The sequence below is a fragment of the Myxine glutinosa genome, chromosome 2 (genome assembly GCF_964187855.1).
Source record: "Myxine glutinosa chromosome 2, kmMyxGlut1.1, whole genome shotgun sequence".
NCBI lineage: Eukaryota > Metazoa > Chordata > Myxini > Myxiniformes > Myxinidae > Myxine > Myxine glutinosa.
In genome coordinates, this window is record NC_136262.1 from 271,272,202 (window position 1) to 271,294,152 (window position 21,951).

General features: G+C 44.8%; 1 protein-coding gene across 2 annotated transcripts in view; it reads left to right on the forward strand.

The window, feature by feature from the left end:
* Positions 1-21,951, forward strand: part of LOC137420545 (dedicator of cytokinesis protein 1) — a gene marked incomplete in the record, with an annotated part of 615,378 nt that overhangs the window by 320,738 nt on the left and 272,689 nt on the right. For both annotated transcript variants that reach the window (XM_078772553.1, XM_078772554.1), the window contains 1 exon segment: positions 13,992-14,050. In XM_078772553.1, the coding sequence (XP_078628679.1) occupies positions 13,992-14,050 (59 nt within the window).

Genomic DNA, 21,951 nt, shown 5'->3' on the forward strand with positions numbered 1-21,951 from the left:
ACAATGGATGGAGGTCCTCAATGCCATACAGGAAATTAGAGCTGTCTCCCTTGACATATCACGTGCCTTCGATACGGTCTGACACCCCGCTCTGCTCACCAAACTCTCTTCCGATGGTATCCATGGAAATCTCCACGCATGGCTGGCGGACTTTCTCTCTAGTCATAGTCAACGTGTGGCCCTGAATGGGTTTCTCTCATCTCCTCTTCCTGTTCAGGCTGGAGTTCCCCAAGGCAGTGTTCTGGGCCCTGTGCTTTTTCTGGTCTTCATCAATGATCTCTCCGACTCTTTGGAAAATCCTCTATCTCTTTGCTGATGACTCCACTCTCTGCCGCTCCATTCCTCATCCCTCAGATCGGCATTCTGCACCCTCCTCACTCTCTGCAGACCTGGACAAAATCACAGACTGGGTAAACAAGTGGAACATGTCTTTCAATCCTGACAAATCTCACACTCTTACGATGTCTCTCCGAAAAGACCGACTGGACAACCCTCCCATCGACTTTCTGAATAATCCCCTCCAAGAATTTCTGTCACTCAAGCTTTTGGGTCTCACTATCGGTCATGATCTTTCCTGGGAAAACCACATTTCAAATCTGGCCTCCAAAGCCAGTCGCCGACTGGGCATCCTCCGTCGTGCGAAGTCCTTCCTTGGCACACCTGAGCTCCTCACCACATACAAGGCTTTCATCCGCAGCTCAATGGAATACTGCTCTCTGCTCTGGGCTGGTGCTCCTGCCTCACACCGAGCTCGTCTTCACGCTGTTGAAACCAAAGCGTTCAGAATCATTGGAATCTCCCGCGATGAAGCTAACTCTGAGGGCCTCTCACTCACTCACCGCAGGCAGCTTGGTGGTCTTTCCGTCTTCTACCGACTCCTCTCCGGCCTTGCCCCCCCCCCCCCCCCCAGCTCTCTCTGGGCTCTGTCCCCCAAATTTTCCTACAGGTCGCACAAGATCTGCCTGCAACCCTCTTATGGTTAAACTGCCAAAATCAAGACTCTCTGCTCACCTTCACTCCTTCATTCCTGTTTTCTCCCGCCTCTGGAACAAACTCCCTCACTCACTTCAATCCCACTCCTCCCTCCAGGTCTTTAAAACAGCTGTTCACCACCATCTCTTATCTTCCCCCATCCAAAACCTTGATCTTTTCTACCCCCGCTAATTTCATCCCAAATCCACGTTTTTGAAATACCAACTTCTTTCCTGGAAATCCTTGGTGTCCTTGTGTTTTATACTCTCCCATCCCCTCCCCCCCCCCCCTTCCCATGCCTCCTCCCCCCAAGCCCTCTCCCTCCCACACAACTCCCGATGTCCCTGCTCTCAAATGTTGTGTTTGTGTGCTTCCCCTTCTCTCCCCATATTGTCTACCGCTCCCTCTTTTTATATATTGTGTTTGTCTGTTTGATTTTTTTGTGTGATAAATGTTAGCTCTTTCACGAGTCTCGATTCTGCATACAAAAAAAAAAAAAAATTCTTACCCCAAGTGGTAATCATAAGGTTAAGGATTAATTTCGACCCTGAGCGGTCATCATGAGGTTCAGGATTAACTCTGACCCCGAGCGGTCATCATGAGGTTCAGGATTAATTCTGACCCCGAGCGGTAATCATGAGGTTAAGGATGAATTCTGACCCCGAGCGGTAATCATGAGGTTAAGGATGAATTCTGACCCCGAGCGGTAATCATGAAGTTAAGGATTAATTCTGACCAAGAGCGGTAATCATGAGGTTCAGGATTAATTTTGACCCCGAGCGGTCATCATGAGGTTATGGATTAATTCTGACCCTGAGCAGCCATCATGAGGTTTCGGATTAATTCTGACCCCGAGCGGTAATCATAAGGTTAAGGATTAATTTTGACCCCGAGCGGTAATCATGAGGTTAAGGATTAATTCTGACCCCGAGCGGTCATCATGCGGTTCAGGATTAACTCTGACCCCGAGCGGTCATCATGAGGTTAAGGATTAATTTTGACCCCGAGCGGTCATCATGAGGTTAAGGATGGCTGCTCAGGTTGACAGCCTCCGTTTCTGGTCCGGTCTGAAGAGGACGCAGGCGTCACATGCTCGCCGCTTCTTCGACTGGGCCACTGTCTGTGGCTTGCTTTTTTGGTGGTCATGCGGATTTTTTGGCCATTGAGTCTGCCCTCCGCATAGTCCCGGCTCTGCTCCCTGCTTCGCCTACCCGGCTCCTTCGCCTGCTCGCTGTTTCCTCGGGCACGCTCTCGTGGGTTGTGTCCTTCGCAGCGGTGTGGTGGCGGTTTTCCCGCCGTGATCTTGATTTGTAGCGGCGGCGGTTGATTGCTGCATTTCCCGCTTTGCCGTGGATCAACCTTGGCCTCGTGATCGTCTCTTTGCTTCTGTCTGCCCTCTGCTTGGTCCCGACTCTGCTCCTGGCTTCACCTACCTGGCTCCTTCGTTTCCTTGGGCCTGCTCCGTGTGCGTTGGGACCATTGTTTCACTCTCCTCAACCTTGGCCTCGTGCTCGCCTCTCCGCTCCTGCCTGGCATGGCTCTGCGGTACTCCGCCGCAAGGCTCCTTCTGCTCAATACCCGCTCCACCCCATCATGCATCTCTGCCATCAAATCAAATGGACTCCTCCGACGACCCAGGTACATTCACCGTGGCTCCGGTCGTAAGTTTGTATATGTACAATCAGGTCACTCCATCCCCGTCCTCTGGTTGGCTCAGCGCACTCCCACTCATCATCCCAGCGCACCTAGTCACTGGCAACGCACAAAATCGCACCTCCTGCCTGCGAACCCTGGCTAAAATCACCTGAATTCATCCCCGCTGTTCAAAACAACATCAAGCTCACCCTGTTCAACACCCGGTCCCTCAACAACAAATGCCTCATCCTCAACGACTACATCCTGGATAACAAACTGGACTTTCTCTGTCTCACCGAAACCTGGCAACAACCACTGGACTACTACACGCTCAACCTCACCACACCCAATGGATATTCCTACGTCAATAAACCACGCTCGGAGGGCCGAGGTGGTGGAATTGCCGTTATCCACCGTCAAGACATCAGGACCAGCCTCATCCCCATCGCCTCATCCTCATCCTTTGAACACCTGGCTTTTAAACTCTCTGGTCGCACGCAGTCAGTCCATGGCTGTCGTCTACCGCCCTCCCAAACCACACCCATTATTCCTGTCTGACTTCTCCTACTTTCTGACCCAGCTATGTTCCCTCTCCCCCTCAATCCTCCTCCTTGGTGATTTCAATATCCACATGGACTCCACTGACTCCACAATGACCACTGACTTCACTGATTTACTCACCTGCTTTAACCTCACTGAACATGTCAACTTTCCTACGCATATCCGTGGTCACATTTTGGACCTTGTCTGCTCCACGGGATTAATTTTGGCACCATCTCTCTGGCTCCGACCTCACCTCTCTGACCACTTAGCCATCACTATGACCATCAACATCCCCACCCCAACACCAAGACATTATCGCACTATCAACTTCCGTAAGCTAAACGCTCTTTCACCTACCTCATTCTCATCCACCCTCTCTGAAAAAATGTCCACTTCTCCCTTCATTGACCTCCACACCCCTTCCGACCTCACTGACTACTACAACCACACTCTCTCCTCCTGCCTTGACCAGCTTGCGCCTGTAAAAACCAAAACAGGTTCTTTCACCCATTCTGCTCCCTGGTTTACCCCCGAACTCCGCCTGATGAAAACTCGTGCTCGCCAACTTGAAAGACTCCGCAATAAAACAGGTCTCACAGTTCACTCCCAAGCCTACAAGGACCACCTACAACACTACAAAGATGCCTCTCCCAAGCCCGCTCCGCCTACTACTCTCAAATTATCCACTCTGGCTCCGGAAACCCAAAGCACTCTTCTCGACAATAAACAAACTCCTCCGCCCCCTGGACACCACCACCCAGTCATTCACAGTAGACAACTGCATCTCCTTCCTTTCTTTCTCTCCAACGCAAAATTGACAACAAATACAACAGCTTGACGACCGCCGCACCCGTTCCCCCTCCAACCACGTGCCCCCCCTTATCCTGCCTTCCCCTCTCTCAATTCTCCCCGGTCTCCCCTACTGACCTCTCTGAACTCCTCATAGGAATGAAAACTGCTACCTGCACTCTTGACCCCATCCCCTCCAGCTTTGTCAAGGCCTCCCTCCCTGCTCTCTCTCCACTTATCATTGCAACAATAAACTCCTCCCTGTCTACAGGCATCGTCCCACCATCCCTCAAAATTGCTGCTGTTACCCCCATTCTAAAAAAACCTGGTCTAAACCCTGACACCCTAAACAACTTCAGACCCATCTCCAACCTACCCTTTCTGTCGAAAGTTTTGGAACGCACTGTAGCCACTCAACTCAAACATCACCTCTCTGCCAATAACCTGTATGAAACATTCCAATCCGGATTCCGCTCCAACCACAGTACTGAAACTGCTCTCCTCAAAATCACCAACGACCTTCTCCTCTCCTCTGACGCTGGCAACCTCAACATTCTCGTCCTCCTCGACCTCATCGCTGCCTTTGACACCATCGATCACACCATCCTCCTCACCCGACTTGAATCCACCTTTAACGTTACCGGCACTGCCCTCTCTTGGATTAAATCATACCTCTCTGACAGACGCCAGTTCATCTCCATCAATAACTGCAAATCCCCCACTGCTCCCCTCCCCCAAGGTGTCCCCCAAGCTTCAGTTCTTGGCCCCATCCTCTTCATCCTTTACCTGTCCCCCCTCGGTCACTTAATCCGCCGTCATGGTCTCCAATTCCACTGCTTCGCCGATGACATCCAGCTTGTCATCTCCACCAAGTCCGTCTCCACCGACACCCACTCTATCCTGACAAACTGCATCTCTGAAATAAAATCCTGGCTTCAAATCAACTTCCTCAAACTTAACTGTGATAAATCTGAAATAATCATCATTGGCCCAAAAACGCTCACAAAATCCACCCATAACTTTGCCCTCAACATCGACGGTATCCCAGTATCCACCTCCCCTCTCATCCGGAATCTTGGCGTCATCTTTGACCAAACCCTCTCCTTCGACAAATACACTAAACAGATCACAAAGTCAGCCTTCTTTCACCTGAAAAACATCGCCCGTCTCCGCTCATCCCTCTCCTCCACGGCTGCAGAAACCCTCATCCACGCCTTCATCACCTCCCGTCTGGACTACTGCAATAGCCTCCTCTATGGTTCACCCTCAACAATCACCAATAAACTCCAATACATTCAGAACTCCGCTGCCCGTCTACTCACCCATTCCCGGACCCGTGACCACATCACCCCCGTCCTTTACAAGCTTCACTGGCTCCCCATCTCCCAGAGAATCCAGTACAAAATCCTCCTCTTGACCTACAAAGCCCTCCATAACCTGGCCCCATCCTACCTGGCTGACCTCCTCTCCAGACACACTCCCACCCGCAACCTCCGCTCTGCTGTTACCAACCTCCTGCCCCCCCCCCCCTCCCCCCCCCCCGCCCATCTGGACCAAATTCAGATCCTGGGGGGACAGGGCCTTCTCCATCGCTGCTCCCACCCTCTGGAACTCACTACCTCACACCATCAGAGACTCCTCCTCACTCACCACATTCAAAACATCACTCAAGACCCACCTGTTCAGCACTGCATTCAACATTCAACCCACAGCATTTAACCCTTGACTATCACTTCTTCTCCTTCTCCCTCCTTTTGCTTTAAATATTTCCCTATTGATTCTTGTCTTTTTGCAATTGTTGTTTTCATGTTTTGTTATGCATTATGTTTTGCACTCTGTCAAAGCGCCTTTGGGCTTCATGAAAAGCGCTATACAAAATAAATGAATTATTATTATTATTAAGGATGAATTCTGACCCCGAGTGGTCATCATGCGGTTCAGGATTAACTCTGACCCCGAGCGGTCATCATGAGGTTCAGGATTAATTCTGACCAAGAGCGGTCATCATGAGGTTAAGGATGAATTCTGACCCCGAGCGGCATTCATGAGGTTTTTTTTTGGTTTTTTTTGTATACAAGATCGAGACTCGTGAAGGAGCTAACATTAATCACATAGAAAGACAAACCGACACATAAAACATATAACATGGGGAGCGGTACACAAGATGGGGAGAGAGGGTGAAGGACACAAACACAACATTTGAGAGGAGGGACATCGAGAGATCTGTGGGAGGGAGAGGGCTTTGTGGCGGGGGGGGGGGGTGAGGCATGGGAAGGGGGGGGGGGGTGGGAGAGGTATAAAACATATGGACACTGCCAGGACTTCCAGGAAAGAAGTTGGAATTTCAAACAAGGTGGATCTGGGGTGAATTGGCGGGGGTAGAAAAGATCAAGATTTTGGATAAGAGATGGTGGTGAACAGCTGTTTTAAAGACCTGGAGGGAGGAGTGTGAGTGTGGGAGTTTGTTCCAGAGTTGGGAGAAAAGAGGAATGAAAGAGTGAAGGTGTGCAGAGAGCCGAGATTTTGGCAGTTTAACCATAAGAGGGTTGCAGACAGATCTTGTGTGACCTGCAGGAATTACTGGGGGACAAAGCACAGAGAGAGCTGGGGGAGCAAGGCCGGAGAGGAGTCGGTAGAAGACAGAAAGACCACCTACCCACCTGCGGTGAGTGAGTGAAAGGCCCTCGGAGATAGCTTCATCGCGGGAGATTCCAATGATTCTGAAAGCTTTGGTTTCAACAGCGTGAAGCCGAGCTAGGTGTGAGGCTGGAGCACCAGCCCAGAGGGGAGAGCAGTATTCCATTGAGCTGCGGATGAAAGCCTTGTATGTGGTGAGGAGCTCAGGTATGCCAAGGAAGGACTTCGCACGACGGAGGATGCCCAGTCGGCGACTGGGTTTGGAGGCCAGATTTGAAATGTGGTTTTCCCAGGAAAGATCATGGCAGATAGTGAGACCCAAAAGCTTGAGTGACAGAACTTCTTGGAGGGGATTATTCAGAAAGTGGATGGGAGGGTTGTCCAGTCGGTCTTTTCGAAGAGACATCGTAAGAGTGTGAGATTTGTCAGGATTGAAAGACATGTTCCACTTGTTTGCCCAGTCTATGATTTTGTCCAGGTCTGCAGAGAGTGAGGAGGCTGCAGACTGCCGATCTGAGGGATGAAGAATGGAGCGACAGAGAGTAGAGTCATCAGCAAAGAGATCGAGAGGATTTTCAAGAGAGTCAGAGAGATCATTGATGAAGACCAGAAAAAGCACAGGGCCCAGAACACTGCCTTGGGGAACTCCAGCCTGAACAGGAAGAGGAGATGAGAGAAACCCATTCAGGGCCACACGTTGACTACGACTAGAGAGGAAGTCCGCCAGCCATGCGTGGAGATTTCCATGGATACCAAAAGAGGAGAGTTTGGTGAGCAGAGCGGGGTGCCAGACCGTATCGAAGGCACGTGATATGTCAAGGGAGACAGCTCTAATTTCCTGTTTGGCATTGAGGACCTCCATCCATTGTTGAGAAAGCAGAAGCAGCATGTCCAGAGTAGAGTGACCAGGTCTGAAACCAAATTTATGATCAGAGATCAAGCCATTGGAGAAGAGGAAAGATTTCATATCTGAAGCATTGATGGATTCCATGACTTTGCTGATAATTGGGAGAAGGCTGATTGGTCTGTAGTTGCTGGGGATCTGTTTTTGCACCTTTTTGTGCAAAGCGGTGATGTTGGCAGATTTCCAAGCAGATGGCAGATGACCTTGAGCAAAAGAGAGGGTGAAGAGAACAGAGAGAGGAAGTGAAAGAGCGGAAGAACAGGATTTTAGGACCCGTGGGCTGATGCCGTCAGGTCCACTTGCAGAATCAGAGTCGAGGGTTTACAGAAACTTTTCCACCTTGTCAGGAGGAAAGGACACGGAGTCCAGGAGCAGCTGGGTACGACTGGGTACGGTGGGTACAGAGAGGGATGGGTTTGGGACACAAGATTTAGAGGCAAACACAGAGTTGAGGCATTCAGCTTTTTCACATGCAGAGTCAGCCGTGTGGCCGTTTTAGGTGAGGGAGGGGATGGAGGGGGAACAAACACCAGAAACAGATTTGACCCGACGCCACCAGGATTTGGAAGAGGGAGACAGATAAGAGAGTTCGGTCCTGAGAACGGAGAGATATTGTTTCCTGGCTCTCCTGAGGGTGGACACACACTTGTTTCGGGCTTTGTGAAAGGAAATGAGATTTCCTTCCGTTGGATTTGCTTTCCAGGAGACGAAAGCACGTTGTTTCTGGGCAATAGCCTCACCACACGATTCCGTGTACCATGGACGGGTGGAAAGGTATGACAACTGAAGACGAGTTGGGATAAATCTGTGCATGAGAGAGAGCAATTTACTTTGGAAGAATTCCCAGGATGAGTTGATGTCAGAGGCGGTAGAGATGGGAGACCAGTCCAGATGATTGATGGCTGCTTGAAGACCGTGCCAGTTGGCCTGAGTGAAATGCCAGACTCGTCGGCGCTGAGAAGGCTCTCTGAGAATGGTCAGAGAGATGTCCACTTTAACAAGCACATGATCAGATGAGCCGATTGGAGCAGAAGAAGAGCAGCAGCCATTTTCTGGAAAGTTAGTCATAACCAAGTCCAGAAGAGAAGATGCTCCGTTGACTGAGATCCGGGTCGGGAAATTGACAGATTGTGTCAGTCCCAGTGAGTCACATAAGTCCTTTGCTGAAGAGCCATGGCTGGTGAGAGAGGTACCCACACCCAGCCAACTGGCATGGTGACAATTGAAATCACCACATATGAGGAGGAGAGAGTTAGGATGGGTAGATAGAAGTTGGTCCATATTATCAGACAGCGAGATGTAGATCGAGTCATCACTGTTTGGTGGATGGTACAACACACATATGAACAAAAGGTGGGAGCGAAGGGGAAGCCGTAGCCAAAGGTATTCCTGGGGGTGAGGTGGAGAGAGGGCAGTGCAGGGCGAGTGAGGAAGAGAGTTTTTTTTTATAGAGATAGCAACCCCACCTCCAGGACGAGGCTCAGGTCTATCATACTGGAGGAGGGAGTAACCTGGGAGAGATACCAAGGAATCAGAGACATCATGAAGGAGGAAAGTTTATGTTAAGCAGATCACGTCTGGTTTGTCAGAAGCAACCTGTATGGAGAGATCAGTCACGTTTGAGCGAAGGCCCCGGATGTTTGAGGTCCATACTGTTAAAGAAGAGGAAGGGGGAGCATCGGTTACAGAACAGGGGGGGGAGCGGTAGGGTAAGATGTGGAAGCGGAGAAAGAGGTAGGGAGAGCTGTTGAAGGTGTGTCAGAGATTTCAGAATAGCTTGGAGAAAGGGAAGAATGGGGCGGACAAAAGGTTTGATTGTGATTGGGTGACTGGGTGAGGCGCAGTGAGGTGTTATTTGAGGAGGGGGAAGAGTGAGGCAGAAGGTTGAGGGAGATGAAGGTGAAAGTTGGAAGGGGGAAGAAGCGGGGAGGACGCTTTGAGGAGGAGGGGTGAGAGGGGAGTCTAGGAGGGGAGGAGTGAGGGAGAGTCTCGGAGGGGAGGGGTGTGGGGGGAGTTTAGGAGGGAAGGGGGAAGAGGAGAGATTTGAAAGGGATGGGTGATGGGGAAGATTTGGAGGGGAGGGGCAAGGGGGAAGATTTGAAAGAGATGGGTGATGGGGATGATTTGGAGGGGAGGGGCGAGGGGGTAGATTTAGAGGGGAGGGGTGATGGGGAGGGGTGATGGGGAACTTTTGGAGGGAAGGGGTGATGGGTTAGATTTGGAGGGGAGGGGCAAGGGGGAAGATTTGAAAGGGATGGGTGATGGGGAAGATTTGAAGGGGAGGGGCAAGGGGGGATATTTGAAAGAGATGGGTGATGGGGAAGATTTGGAGTGGAAGGGCAAAGGGGTAGATTTGGAGGGGAGGGGTGATGGGGAAGTTTTGAAGGGGAGGGGTGATGGGGAAGTTTTGGAGGGAAGGGGTGATGGGGAAGTTTTGGAGGGAAGGGGTGATGGGGAAGATTTGGAGGGGAGGGGTGAGATTGGATTTTGAAAAGTGTACGATTAATGGGAAACGAACATTTATTGCAAAATGAGTTTCTTGAGACCTTCGAGTCAAAAATACGTTTGAGGACGCTGAAGGATGGGTTGAGTGCTGGAGAGTTTAGGGAATGTATGAAAGAGGCACTGTAAGAGATGGAATTTTTTTTTGGAATGAATAGATTTGGTGAATAGAATGAATAGATTAGGTTAAGGATTAACTCTGCCCCCGAGCGGTCATCATGAGGTTAAGGATTAATTCTGACCAAGAGCGGTAATCATGAGGGTTAACGATTAATTTCGATCCCGAGCCCTCATCGTGATGTTAAGGATTAATTCTCACCCCGAGCGGTCATCATGAGGTTAACGATTAAATTTGACCCTGAGCGGTCATCATGATGTTAAGGATTGTTTTAAAGTGCTGTACAGATGTTATTATTGTAACCACATGGTTTCGTTCGTCCTTCTTGTGTCCCACACAATAGTAAAAATATGAGGGGCAGTCAATAAGTAACCTTAAAATATGTTTCACAACTTGTTTATTGTATGTACGTGTAACAACTGTGTTATTTTTCAACTGCATTGTGTTCAATGCATGTTTTTTCCAGTGCTTTAATAAGGCCTGGATTCCTCTAAAAAATATATATTTTGGCTGCTTGTGTAGCCATTCCTGCACCGCCTCTTAGACCTCTTCATCGGATCGGAAAGTGGTTTGACCAAGCGCCTCTTTAAGTGTCCCAAAGATGTGGTAATCCAAAGGGGCGAGGTCTGGCGAGGAGGGTGGATGAGGAAAACACTCAAAATGCAGGTCCTCGATGGTTGCAGCTGGAGCACGAGCAGTATGGGGCCGCACATTGTACTGCTGCAGCAAAACACCGGTAGTGAGTAGTCCATGACATTTTGATCTGATTGCTGGTTTCAGATTATTTCTAAGGAGGTTGCAGTATGATGCATTGGTGACTGTGGTCCCTCTGAACATGTAATGCTCTACAAGTGGGTCTCGGCTATCTCAGAAGAGCATCAGCATCACTTTTCCAGCCGACGGCTGTGTGCGGATTTTTTGGCCTTCGATGAAGTTGAATGGCGCCACTCTTTCCTTGCCCTCTTCATTTCTGGCTGAAAGTAGTGGACCCAGCTTTCATCCGCAGTCACTACACGCTACAAGAAAGCATCGCCTTCTGTTTCATAACGTCACAGAAGTTCTTCACATACGTCCACTCGCCGTTCTTTCAGTTTGGGTGTGAGTTGTCTCGGCACCCACCTTGCAGACACGTTGCGGAACCCCAACACGTTATGAATGATATGGTGTGCTGAACCATGGCTAATGTTCAATTCGGAGACCACTTCATCCAGCGTAACGTGACAGTTTCTCCTTAGCACGCGCTCAACTCCTGCAACCATTTCTGGTGTGTCGGCTGTGTGAGGCCGGCCCGAGCGAGCAGCATCTGCCACACTGGACACTCTACCTTTAAACTTCATGTCCCATCCGTACACCTGCTGCAGTGATAAACATGCGTCACCATGTTGCATCTTCATTCTGCGATGGATTTCACTGGGATTCACACCCTCACCTCCCAAGAAACGGATGACAGAACATTGCTCCTCCCTGGTGCATGCTTCTAAAGGAGCCGCCATCTTGGAACTGCTCGACTGACGTCATACACTCAATGTTGCCAGGCAGGCAAAACATGACTCTTACCCATAGATATAACATATGTCGTCGACAACTACACACATTACATTCTCGAATTTACATCGCCATTTTAAGGTTACTTGTTGACTGGCCCTCGTGTTTATTTTGTGATTTTGAGATTGTACAAAAGTGCCCGGGAGTTGGGAAATGGTCCATACGGTACTGTAAAGGAAAAAGCTGTGTCATCTGAGTGTGAAAAACATAACCTTGGGTAACTAAGTATTATTTTTGTGAAAAAGAATTGGTTACCTTTTGTGTTGGTTTCCCTGGGTAAATTGTGGGTGATCTCACCAAAGGTCAGTCTTAAGTAATGAATGAATTACCAGTCATAATGGGTGATCCAATGGCTGCTCAATCATTGATTTTCGATTTTTGTTATATATGTATGTATAACATTACACCTGTAACACTCGTAGCCTAACCACTCCTCCTCCTTAACACGAGTAACATAACCACTCCTGAAACAGTAGCAACATTACCACACCCGCAACACTCGCAACATAATCACACCTGAAACACATATACAGTCACGTGAAAAAGTAAGTTCACCCCATGTAAAGTTTTGACTTTTTCAACATATTTCAACATGCAGCTATTTGATCTTCATTTCAACAATATTGATAGATAAAGGTGATATAATATCACAAATATCATGAAACATTTACATTTTGTAGTCCATTGTATAATTTAAATAAACATAAATGCAAATTTCGCATGTGGAAAAAGTAAGTACACCCTTGGCTCTAATAGGTGGTATTGCCCCCTTTGGCAGAAACAACCTCAAGTAGGTGTTTCTTATAACTGTCTACCAGTCTCTGACATCGACTGGGAGAAATTTTTGCCCACTTCTCCATGCAGAAGTATTTCAGCTGTGCGCGATGTTTGAGGGGTTTCTTGCATGCACAGCTCGTTTCAAATCCCCCCACAACATCTCGATGGGATTTAGATCCGGGCTTTGACTTGGCCATTCCAGAACCCTCCATTTCTTTCTTTTCAGCCATTTCTTGGTGGATTTACCAGTATGTTTAGGGTCATTGTCATGTTGCAAGGTCCACCTTCGGTTGAGCTTCATCTCTCTGACAGATGGCCTCACATTATCCTCAAGCACCCTCTGGTACAATGAAGAATTAATAGTGGATTCTATGATGGTGAGCTGCCCAGGTCCTGATGCAGCAAAGCTGCCCCAAACCATAATATTTCCACCACCATGCTTTACAATTGGTATCAGGTTCTTGTGGTCAAATGCTGTCTTTGGTTTTCGCCAAACATGTCTTCTGGTACTGTGGCCAAATAGCTCTACCTTTGAATCATCTGTCCAGAGCACATTGTTCCAGAAGTGCTGGTCTTTGCCTAGGTGTTCATTGGCAAACTTTAGTCTTGCCCTGATGTTCTTTCTGGACAGCAAAGGTTTCCTCCTGGCACACCTCCCATGTAGATGAAATTTGTGCATCCTCGTTCCAATGGCAGACTCGTGCACTTTGACATCAACAGTGGCAAGAGCTACCTGTAGGTCCCGTGATGACATTCTGGGGTTCTTCGACTTCTTTCAGCATCTTACGGTCTGCTCTCGGGCTGAACTTGCTGGGGCGGCCTGGCCTGAACAAGTTGACAGTTTGGAATCTTCTCCACTTGTAGATGATCTTCCGGACAGTCGAATGATTGATTTCAAATTGTTTGGAGATCTTTTTAAATCCCTTCCCAGACTCGTAGGCATCTATAACCTTCTGTCTGAAGGCCTCAGTGAGATCTTTTGATCTAGGCATGGTGACGCCGCACACTTCAACAACAAAGAGCAAACCAAACCAAATGTCTGAGGTTTAAATAAGACGGGGTCCTCCAAGATCCTCTCTAACGATGTTCTAATCATTTGCACCTGAGCTGGTGCACCTGATTCTAATTTTAGGTATTTGAAGGAGTGATAAATGTGGGGGTGTACTTACTTTTTCCACATGCGAAATTTGCATTTATGTTTATTTAAATTATACAATGGACTACAAAATGTAAATGTTTCATGATATTTGTTATATTATATCACCTTTATCTATCAATATTGTTGAAATAAAGATCAAGTAGCTGTATGTTGAAACATGTTGAAAAAGTCAAAACTTTACATGGGGTGTACTTACTTTTTCACGTGACTGTATATATATATATATATACACACAACAAAAGAACTCCTGTAACAGACATACTGGATGTCGTTTGCTCTTTGAACTGATGTGTTGGAGCTGTTGTGTTTGTAAATTCGATGGTCCTATAGACAGTCAGGTGAAAATCAGTCCTTCTGTCCCTTTGGTGCAATTTTTGTGGCTTCCTGATCCTCTTACCAATTTCTCACAGGTATGGCGACATGCGCAGATCTATTGGATTTGAGATTCGGGACATGTGGTACAACCTCGGTGAGAAAATCAGCTGGGGTTTTCGGGGCAGCTTGAGTGAATGTTTTGTTTAGTTTGATCATACATGATATGTTGATTGCTTTTTCTTTGCTAATACGTTGATCGGTTCTTCAAAGTCTATGGAGCAGCTTAGTGAACATCATTACCCTGCGCTCACGAAGCGAAATGCAGTGTTAAGCATTCGGGTACGTACGTGCGTGCGTGTCTGCATTTCAGTAAAGTAAAGTGTGTGCCATGTCAGCATTTTAAAAATTCATTTTCTCGGCAACCGTTGGTCCGATTGACATGAAATTTTCACCATAGGAGGGCCTCTTCCTGCAGAATATTTTAGTGAATATTATGACGTCACAGGTCACGTGGTACGGGCGCCATCATGGAAAAACCAAAAAACTTTGCACCTCTATATCTCGAAAAACGCTGCACAAATAATTGAGACAGGTCTCATTGCAAAGAACTCTCCATAACATATGTGAATGATGACGTCATAGGTTGCGCCGTTATGACGTCATAATTCGACAAGTAAAAAAAACTTTATCCGATCAGGATGAAATTTCTTGAGCATCTTCTTGGTATAAATTGATGCAGAAATAAAATTATAATGACGTCGTAGGTCCCGTGGTTCGGACGCCATATTGTTTTGAGTGAAAAGCCTAAAAAAACACTAAAATCCAACTTTCTCCAAAACGACTGAACAGATCGAGGCCAAACTTTCCAAGCAGAATCGCATACCACTGACGAACAAAAGAAAGTCAGCGAGCATGACGTCATGCGTCACATGGTTTCGAAGTTATGACGTTTTTAAGCATAAACTTTTAAAACCTAGCTCCTCCCTCAATTTTGATCCTATCGAGGGGAAACTTCACAGATGTGTCAGCATATCAGTCTACTAATCAGTCTATCTGGATGTATGGTCTGGAAGCTAGAAGTTGTTTTGTGTGAAGAAGAAGAGTCTTACAGAGTGGAACTAATTATGACACTGCACATGACGAGCAGGCAAAGTATGGAGCGACCTCACGGGGTTATTTTGACCTCAAATATAATTCTGATTTCAGATTTGTCAATCGCTGAGGTGTATTAACACAGGACCAAAACAGATTTGGCGAAATCCCGACGATTTTTGACGAAAATATAACATTTGTGTCTGCATTTCAGTAAAGTAAAGTGTGTGCTGTGTCAGCATTTAAAAAATTGAAACATGGCTCATTGTAAACAACTCCATATGGGGAATTGGTGTTGTTAACAATGACGTCATTGGTGCCATAATTATGACGTCATAATTCTACAGGGACAACGCTTAGTCTGATCAGTTTGAAATTTATTGAGCATGACCTATGCAACAATTATTTAGAGAATATAAATTTCTGATGTCATCGCTCATGTGGTCTGGCAGCCATATTGGATCAAAAAAAAAGAAACGTTCAAAAATAGAAGAGTTGGCTCACACCAAGTTGACTGCACAGGGTAAGTATTTTATGAATACCATCTTGTTCATTTTGTGTTCGACCACTTGAAGGAATGTATTAAATATCGAGTATTTGGTACCTCTTCTTACACTCTGAAATGTGAAACTTAGTTATGCCAGTTAGTTCCAGGAAAGAACAGGAACCTGATGAAAACGTTGAAGATGACGTCCGCATAAACATGTCATCCGCATAAACATGTCGTCCGCATAAACATGTCGTCTGCATAAACATGTTGTCCGCATAAACATGTCACCCACATAAACATGTCGTCCGCATAGACATGTCGTCCGCATAAACATGTCGTCCGCATAAACATGTCGTCCGCATAAACATGTCGTCCGCATAAACATGTCGTCCGGCTAAACAAGTCGTCCGCGTAAACATGTCGTCCACGTAAACATGTCGTCCGCATGAACATGTCACCCACATAAACATGTCGTCCGCATAGACATGTCGTCCGCATAAACATGTCGTCCGCATAAACATGTCGTCCGCATAAACATGTCGTCCGGCTAAACAAGTCGTCCGCGTAAACATGTCGTCCACGTAAACATGTCGTCCGCATGAACATGTCGTCCGCATAAACATATCGTCCGCATAAACATGTCGTCCGCATAAAAATGTCGTCCGCATGTAAAAATGGTAGAATATTTGTGCTCCTCACTCCCTCCCTCCCTCCCTCCCTCCCTCCTTTCCCCTTAACCCAAATCTCCTTTACAAGACTGCATATCATATTCTTGGGAAAAGTGCCAGGGGCATAGAAAAGGCCCCTTTATTGAACACGATGTGCTGTGTGGCAAAGCAGAGAAAAGAAGGGATATTACATGGCTTGTGGAAAATGGTGAATGATACAAAATAATGGACATTCCATAGCTTGTAGAAAATTCCAAACAAGAGAAAAGAAGTGACATTCCATAGCTTGTGGAAAATTCCAAACAATAGAAAAGAAGGGACATTCCATAGCTTGGAGAAAATTCCAAACAAGAGAAAAGAAGGGACATTCCATGGCTTGTAGAAAATTACAAACAATAGAAAAGAAGGGACATTCCATACCTTGTGGAAAATTCCAAACAAGAGAAAAGAAGGGACATTCCATGGCTTGTGGAAAATTCCAAACAAGAGAAAAGAAGGGACCATCCATGACTTGTGGAAAATTCCAAACAAGAGAAAAGAAGGGACATTCCATGACTTGTAGAAAATTCCAAACAAGAGAAAAGAAGGGACATTCCATAGCTTGTGGAAAATTCCAAACAAGAGAAAAGAAGGGACATTCCATGGCTTGTGGAAAATTCCAAACAAGAGAAAAGAAGGGACATTCCATGACTTGTGAAAAATGCCAAGCAATAGAAAAGCAGGGGAATTCCATAGGTTGTGGAAAATTCCAAACAAGAGAAAAGAAGGGACATTCCATGGCTTGTAGAAAATTCCAAACAATAGAAAAGAAGGGATATTCCATAGCTTGTGGAAAATTCCAAACAATAGAAAAGAAGGGATATTCCATGGCTTGTAGAAAATTCCAAACAATAGAAAAGAAGGGACATTCCATGGCTTGTAGAAAATTCCAAACAATAGAAAAGAAGGGACATTCCATGGCTTGTGGAAAATTCCAAACAATAGAAAAGAAGGGACATTCCATGGCTTGTGGATAATTCCAAACAATAGAAAAGAAGGGATATTCCATGGCTTGTGGAAAATTTCAAACAAGAGAAAAGAAGTGACATTCCATGGCTTGTGGAAAATTCCAAACAAGAGAAAAGAAGGGACATTCCATGGCTTGTGGAAAATTCCAAACAATAGAAAAGAAGGGACATTCCATAGCTTGTGGAAAATTCCAAACAAGAGAAAAGAAGGGACATTCCATGGCTTGTGGAAAATTCCAATCAAGAGAAAAGAAGGGACATTCCATGGCTTGTACAAAATTCCAAACAATAGAAAAGAGGGGACATTCCATAGCTTGTGTAAAATTCCAAACAATAGAAAAGAAGGGATATTCCATGGCTTGTAGAAAATTCCAAACAATAGAAAAGAAGGGACATTCCATGGCTTGTGGAAAATTCCAAACAATAGAAAAGAGGGGACATTCCATAGCTTGTGTAAAATTCCAAACAATAGAAAAGAAGGGATATTCCATGGCTTGTAGAAAATTCCAAACAATAGAAAAGAAGGGACATTCCATAGCTTGTGGAAACTTCCAAACAATAGAAAAGAAGGGGCATTCCATGGCTTGTGGAAAATTCCAAACAAGAGAAAAGAAGGGACTTTCCATAGGTTGTGGAAAATTCCAATCAAGAGAAAAGAAGGGACATTCCATAGCTTGTGGAAAATTCCAAACAAGAGAAAAGAAGGGACATTCCATGGCTTGTGGAAAATTCCAAACAATAGAAAAGAAGGGGAATTCCATAGGTTGTGGAAAATTCCAAACAATAGAAAAGAGGGGACATTCCATAGCTTGTGGAAAATTCCAAACAATAGAAAAGAAGGGATATTCCATAGCTTGTAGAAAATTCCAAACAATAGAAAAGAAGGGACATATTCCATACCTTGTAGAAAATTCCAAACAAGAGAAAAGAAGGGACATTCCATGGCTTGTGAAAAATGCCAAACAATAGAAAAGAAGGGACATTGGCTTGTAGAAAATTCCAAACAAGAGAAAAGAAGGGACATTCCTTGGCTTGTAGAAAATTCCAAACAATAGAAAAGAAGGGACATTCCTTGGCTTGTAGAAAATTCCAAACAAGAGAAAAGAAGGGACATTCCTTGGCTTGTAGAAAATTCCAAACAAGAGAAAAGAAGGGATATTCAATACCTTGTAGAAAATTCCAAACAAGAGAAAAGAAGGGACATTCCATAGGTTGTGGAATATCCCAAACAAGAGAAAAGAAGGGACATTGCATAGCTTGTGGAAAATTCCAAACAATGGAAAAGAAGTGACATTCCATGGCTTGTAGAAAATTCCAAACAAGAGAAAAGAAGTGACATTCCATGGCTTGTGGAAAATTTCAAACAAGAGAAAAGAAGGGACATTCCATGGCTTGTGGAAAATTTCAAACAAGAGAAAAGAATGGACATTCCATAGGTTGTGAAAAATACCAAACAAGAGAAAAGAAGGGACATTCCATGGCTTGTAGAAAATTCCAAACAATAGAAAAGAATGGACATTCCATAGGTTGTGGAAAATTCCAAACAAGAGAAAAGAATGGACATTCCATGGCTTGTAGAAAATTCCAAACAAGAGAAAAGAATGGACATTCCATGACTTGTAGAAAATTCCAAACAATAGAAAATCAGGGACAATCCATACCTTGTAGAAAATTCCAAACAAGAGAAAAGAATGGACATTCCATGGCTTGTAGAAAATTCCAAACAAGAGAAAAGAAGGGACATTCCATAGCTTGTAGAAAATTCCAAACAATAGAAAAGAAGGGACATTCCATACCTTGTAGAAAATTCCAAACAAGAGAAAAGAAGGGACATCCATGGCTTGTAGAAAATTCCAAACAAGAGAAAAGAAGGGACATTCCATAGGTTGTGGAAAATTCCAAACAATAGAAAATCAGGGACAATCCATACCTTGTAGAAAATTCCAAACAAGAGAAAAGAAGGGACATTCCATAGCTTGTAGAAAATTTCAAACAAGAGAAAAGAAGGGACATTCCATGGCTTGTAGAAAATTCCAAACAAGAGAAAAGAAGGGACATTCCATAGGTTGTGAAAAATACCAAACAAGAGAAAAGAAGGGACATTCCATGGCTTGTAGAAAATTCCAAACAATAGAAAAGAATGGACATATTCCATACCTTGTAGAAAATTCCAAACAAGAGAAAAGAATGGACATTCCATACCTTGTAGAAAATTCCAAACAAGAGAAAAGAATGGACATTCCATGACTTGTAGAAAATTCCAAACAAGAAAAAAGAAGGGACATTCCATACCATGTAGAAAATTCCAAACAAGAGAAAAGAAGGGACATCCATGGCTTGTAGAAAATTCCAAACAAGAGAAAAGAAGGGACATTCCATAGGTTGTGGAAAATTCCAAACAATAGAAAATCAGGGACAATCCATGGCTTGTAGAAAATTTCAAACAAGAGAAAAGAAGGGACATTCCATGGCTTGTAGAAAATTCCAAACAAGAGAAAAGAATGGACATTCCATACCTTGTAGAAAATTCCAAACAAGAGAAAAGAATGGACATTCCATGACTTGTAGAAAATTCCAAACAAGAAAAAGGAAGGGACATTCCATACCATGTAGAAAATTCCAAACAAGAGAAAAGAAGGGACATTCCATAGGTTGTGGAAAATTCCAAACAATAGAAAATCAGGGACAATCCATGGCTTGTAGAAAATTCCAAACAAGAGAAAAGAAGGGACATTCCATGGCTTGTAGAAAATTCCAAACAAGAGAAAAGAAGGGACATTCCATACCTTGTAGAAAATTCCAAACAAGAGAAAAGAAGGGACATTCTATGGCTTGTAGAAAATTCCAAACAAGAGAAAAGAAGGGACATTCCATAGGTTGTGGAAAATTCCAAACAATAGAAATGAAGACATTCCATGGCTTGTAGAAAATTCCAAACAAGCGAATAGAAGGGACATTCCATGGCTTGTAGAAAATTCCAAACAAGAGAAAAGAAGGGATATTCCATACCTTGTAGAAAATTCCAAACAAGAGAAAAGAAGGGACATATTCCATACCTTGTAGAAAATTTCAAACAATAGAAAAGAAGGGATATTCCATGGCTTGTGGAAAATTCCAAACAAGAGAAAAGAAGTGACATTCCATGGCTTGTGGAAAATTCCAAACAAGAGAAAAGAAGTGACATTCCATGGCTTGTGGAAAATTTCAAACAAGAGAAAAGAAGGGACATATTCCATGGCTTGTGGAAAATTCCAAACAAGAGAAAAGAAGTGACATTCCATGGCTTGTGGAAAATTTCAAACAAGAGAAAAGAAGTGACATTCCATGTCTTGTGGAAAATTCCAAACAAGAGAAAAGAAGTGGCATTCCATGGCTTGTGGAAAATTCCAAACAATAGAAAAGAAGGGACATTCCATGGCTTGTGGAAAATTCCAAACAATAGAAAAGAGGGGATATTCCATGGCTTGTGGAAAATTCCAAACAATAGAAAAGAAGGGACATTCCATACCTTGTAGAAAATTCCAAACAATAGAAAAGAGGGGATATTCCATGGCTTGTGGAAAATTCCAAACAATAGAAAAGAAGGGACATTCCATGGCTTGTGAAAAATGTTGTAAAACACTTAGTTGAAACACTTTAGCTTAGTTGAAATAAGACACTGGTGTTGGCTTAGCGGTTAGGGTGCCGGCTTGGGATCCTAGGATCCTGGGTTCGAATCCCGGTCGATCGCTGAATTAACGCCAAGGGGGTTGACTCAGCCTGTCATCATTCCGAGGTCGGCAAATTGAGTACCAGCTTGCTGGGATGAATGATCACGGTGTGTACCCCGATTTAAAATAGGTACACCGTATCCCTGCTCATCGTAAGAGCGTGACCAAGGGTTGGCATCAGGAAGGGCATCCGGCCATAAAAACATTGCCTCAAACAGGGAAGCATGATTGTCATGGGGCCCGCAAGGCTAACCCCCGCTCTAGCGGGGAAAATGGCCTTAAAACGATCATTCATTCATTCATTCTCTCCTAAGTATACTAACTCTCTACACTATAGCCCATATCTCTCTCCTAAATATACTATCTCTCTACACTATAGCCCCTAACTCTCTCCTAAATATACTATCTCTCTACACTATAGCCCCTAACCCTCTCCTAAATATACTATCTCTCTACACTATAGCTCATACATAACTCTCTCCTAAATATACTATCTCTCTACACTATAGCCCCTAACTCTCTCCTAAATATACTATCTCTCTACACTATAGCCCCTAACGCTCTCCTAAATATACTAACTCTCTACACCATAGCCCCTAACTCTCTCCTAAATATACTATCTCTCTACACTATAGCCCATATCTCTCTCCTAAATATATTATCTCTCTACACTATAGCCCCTAACGCTCTCCTAAATATACTAACTCTCCACACTATAGCCCATAACTCTCTCCTAAATATACTAACTCTCTACACTATAGCCCATAACTCTCTCCTAAATATACTAACTCTCTACACTATAGCCCATATCTCTCTCCTAAATATACTATCTCTCTACACTATAGCCCCTAACTCTCTCCTAAATATACTATCTCTCTACACTATAGCCCATAACTCTCTCCTAAATATATTATCTCTCTACACTATAGCCCCTAACGCTCTCCTAAATATACTAACTCTCCACACTATAGCCCATAACTCTCTCCTAAATATACGAACTCTCTACACTATAGCCCATAACTCTCTCCTAAATATACTAACTCTCTGCACTATAGCCCATATCTCTCTCCTAAATATATTATCTCTCT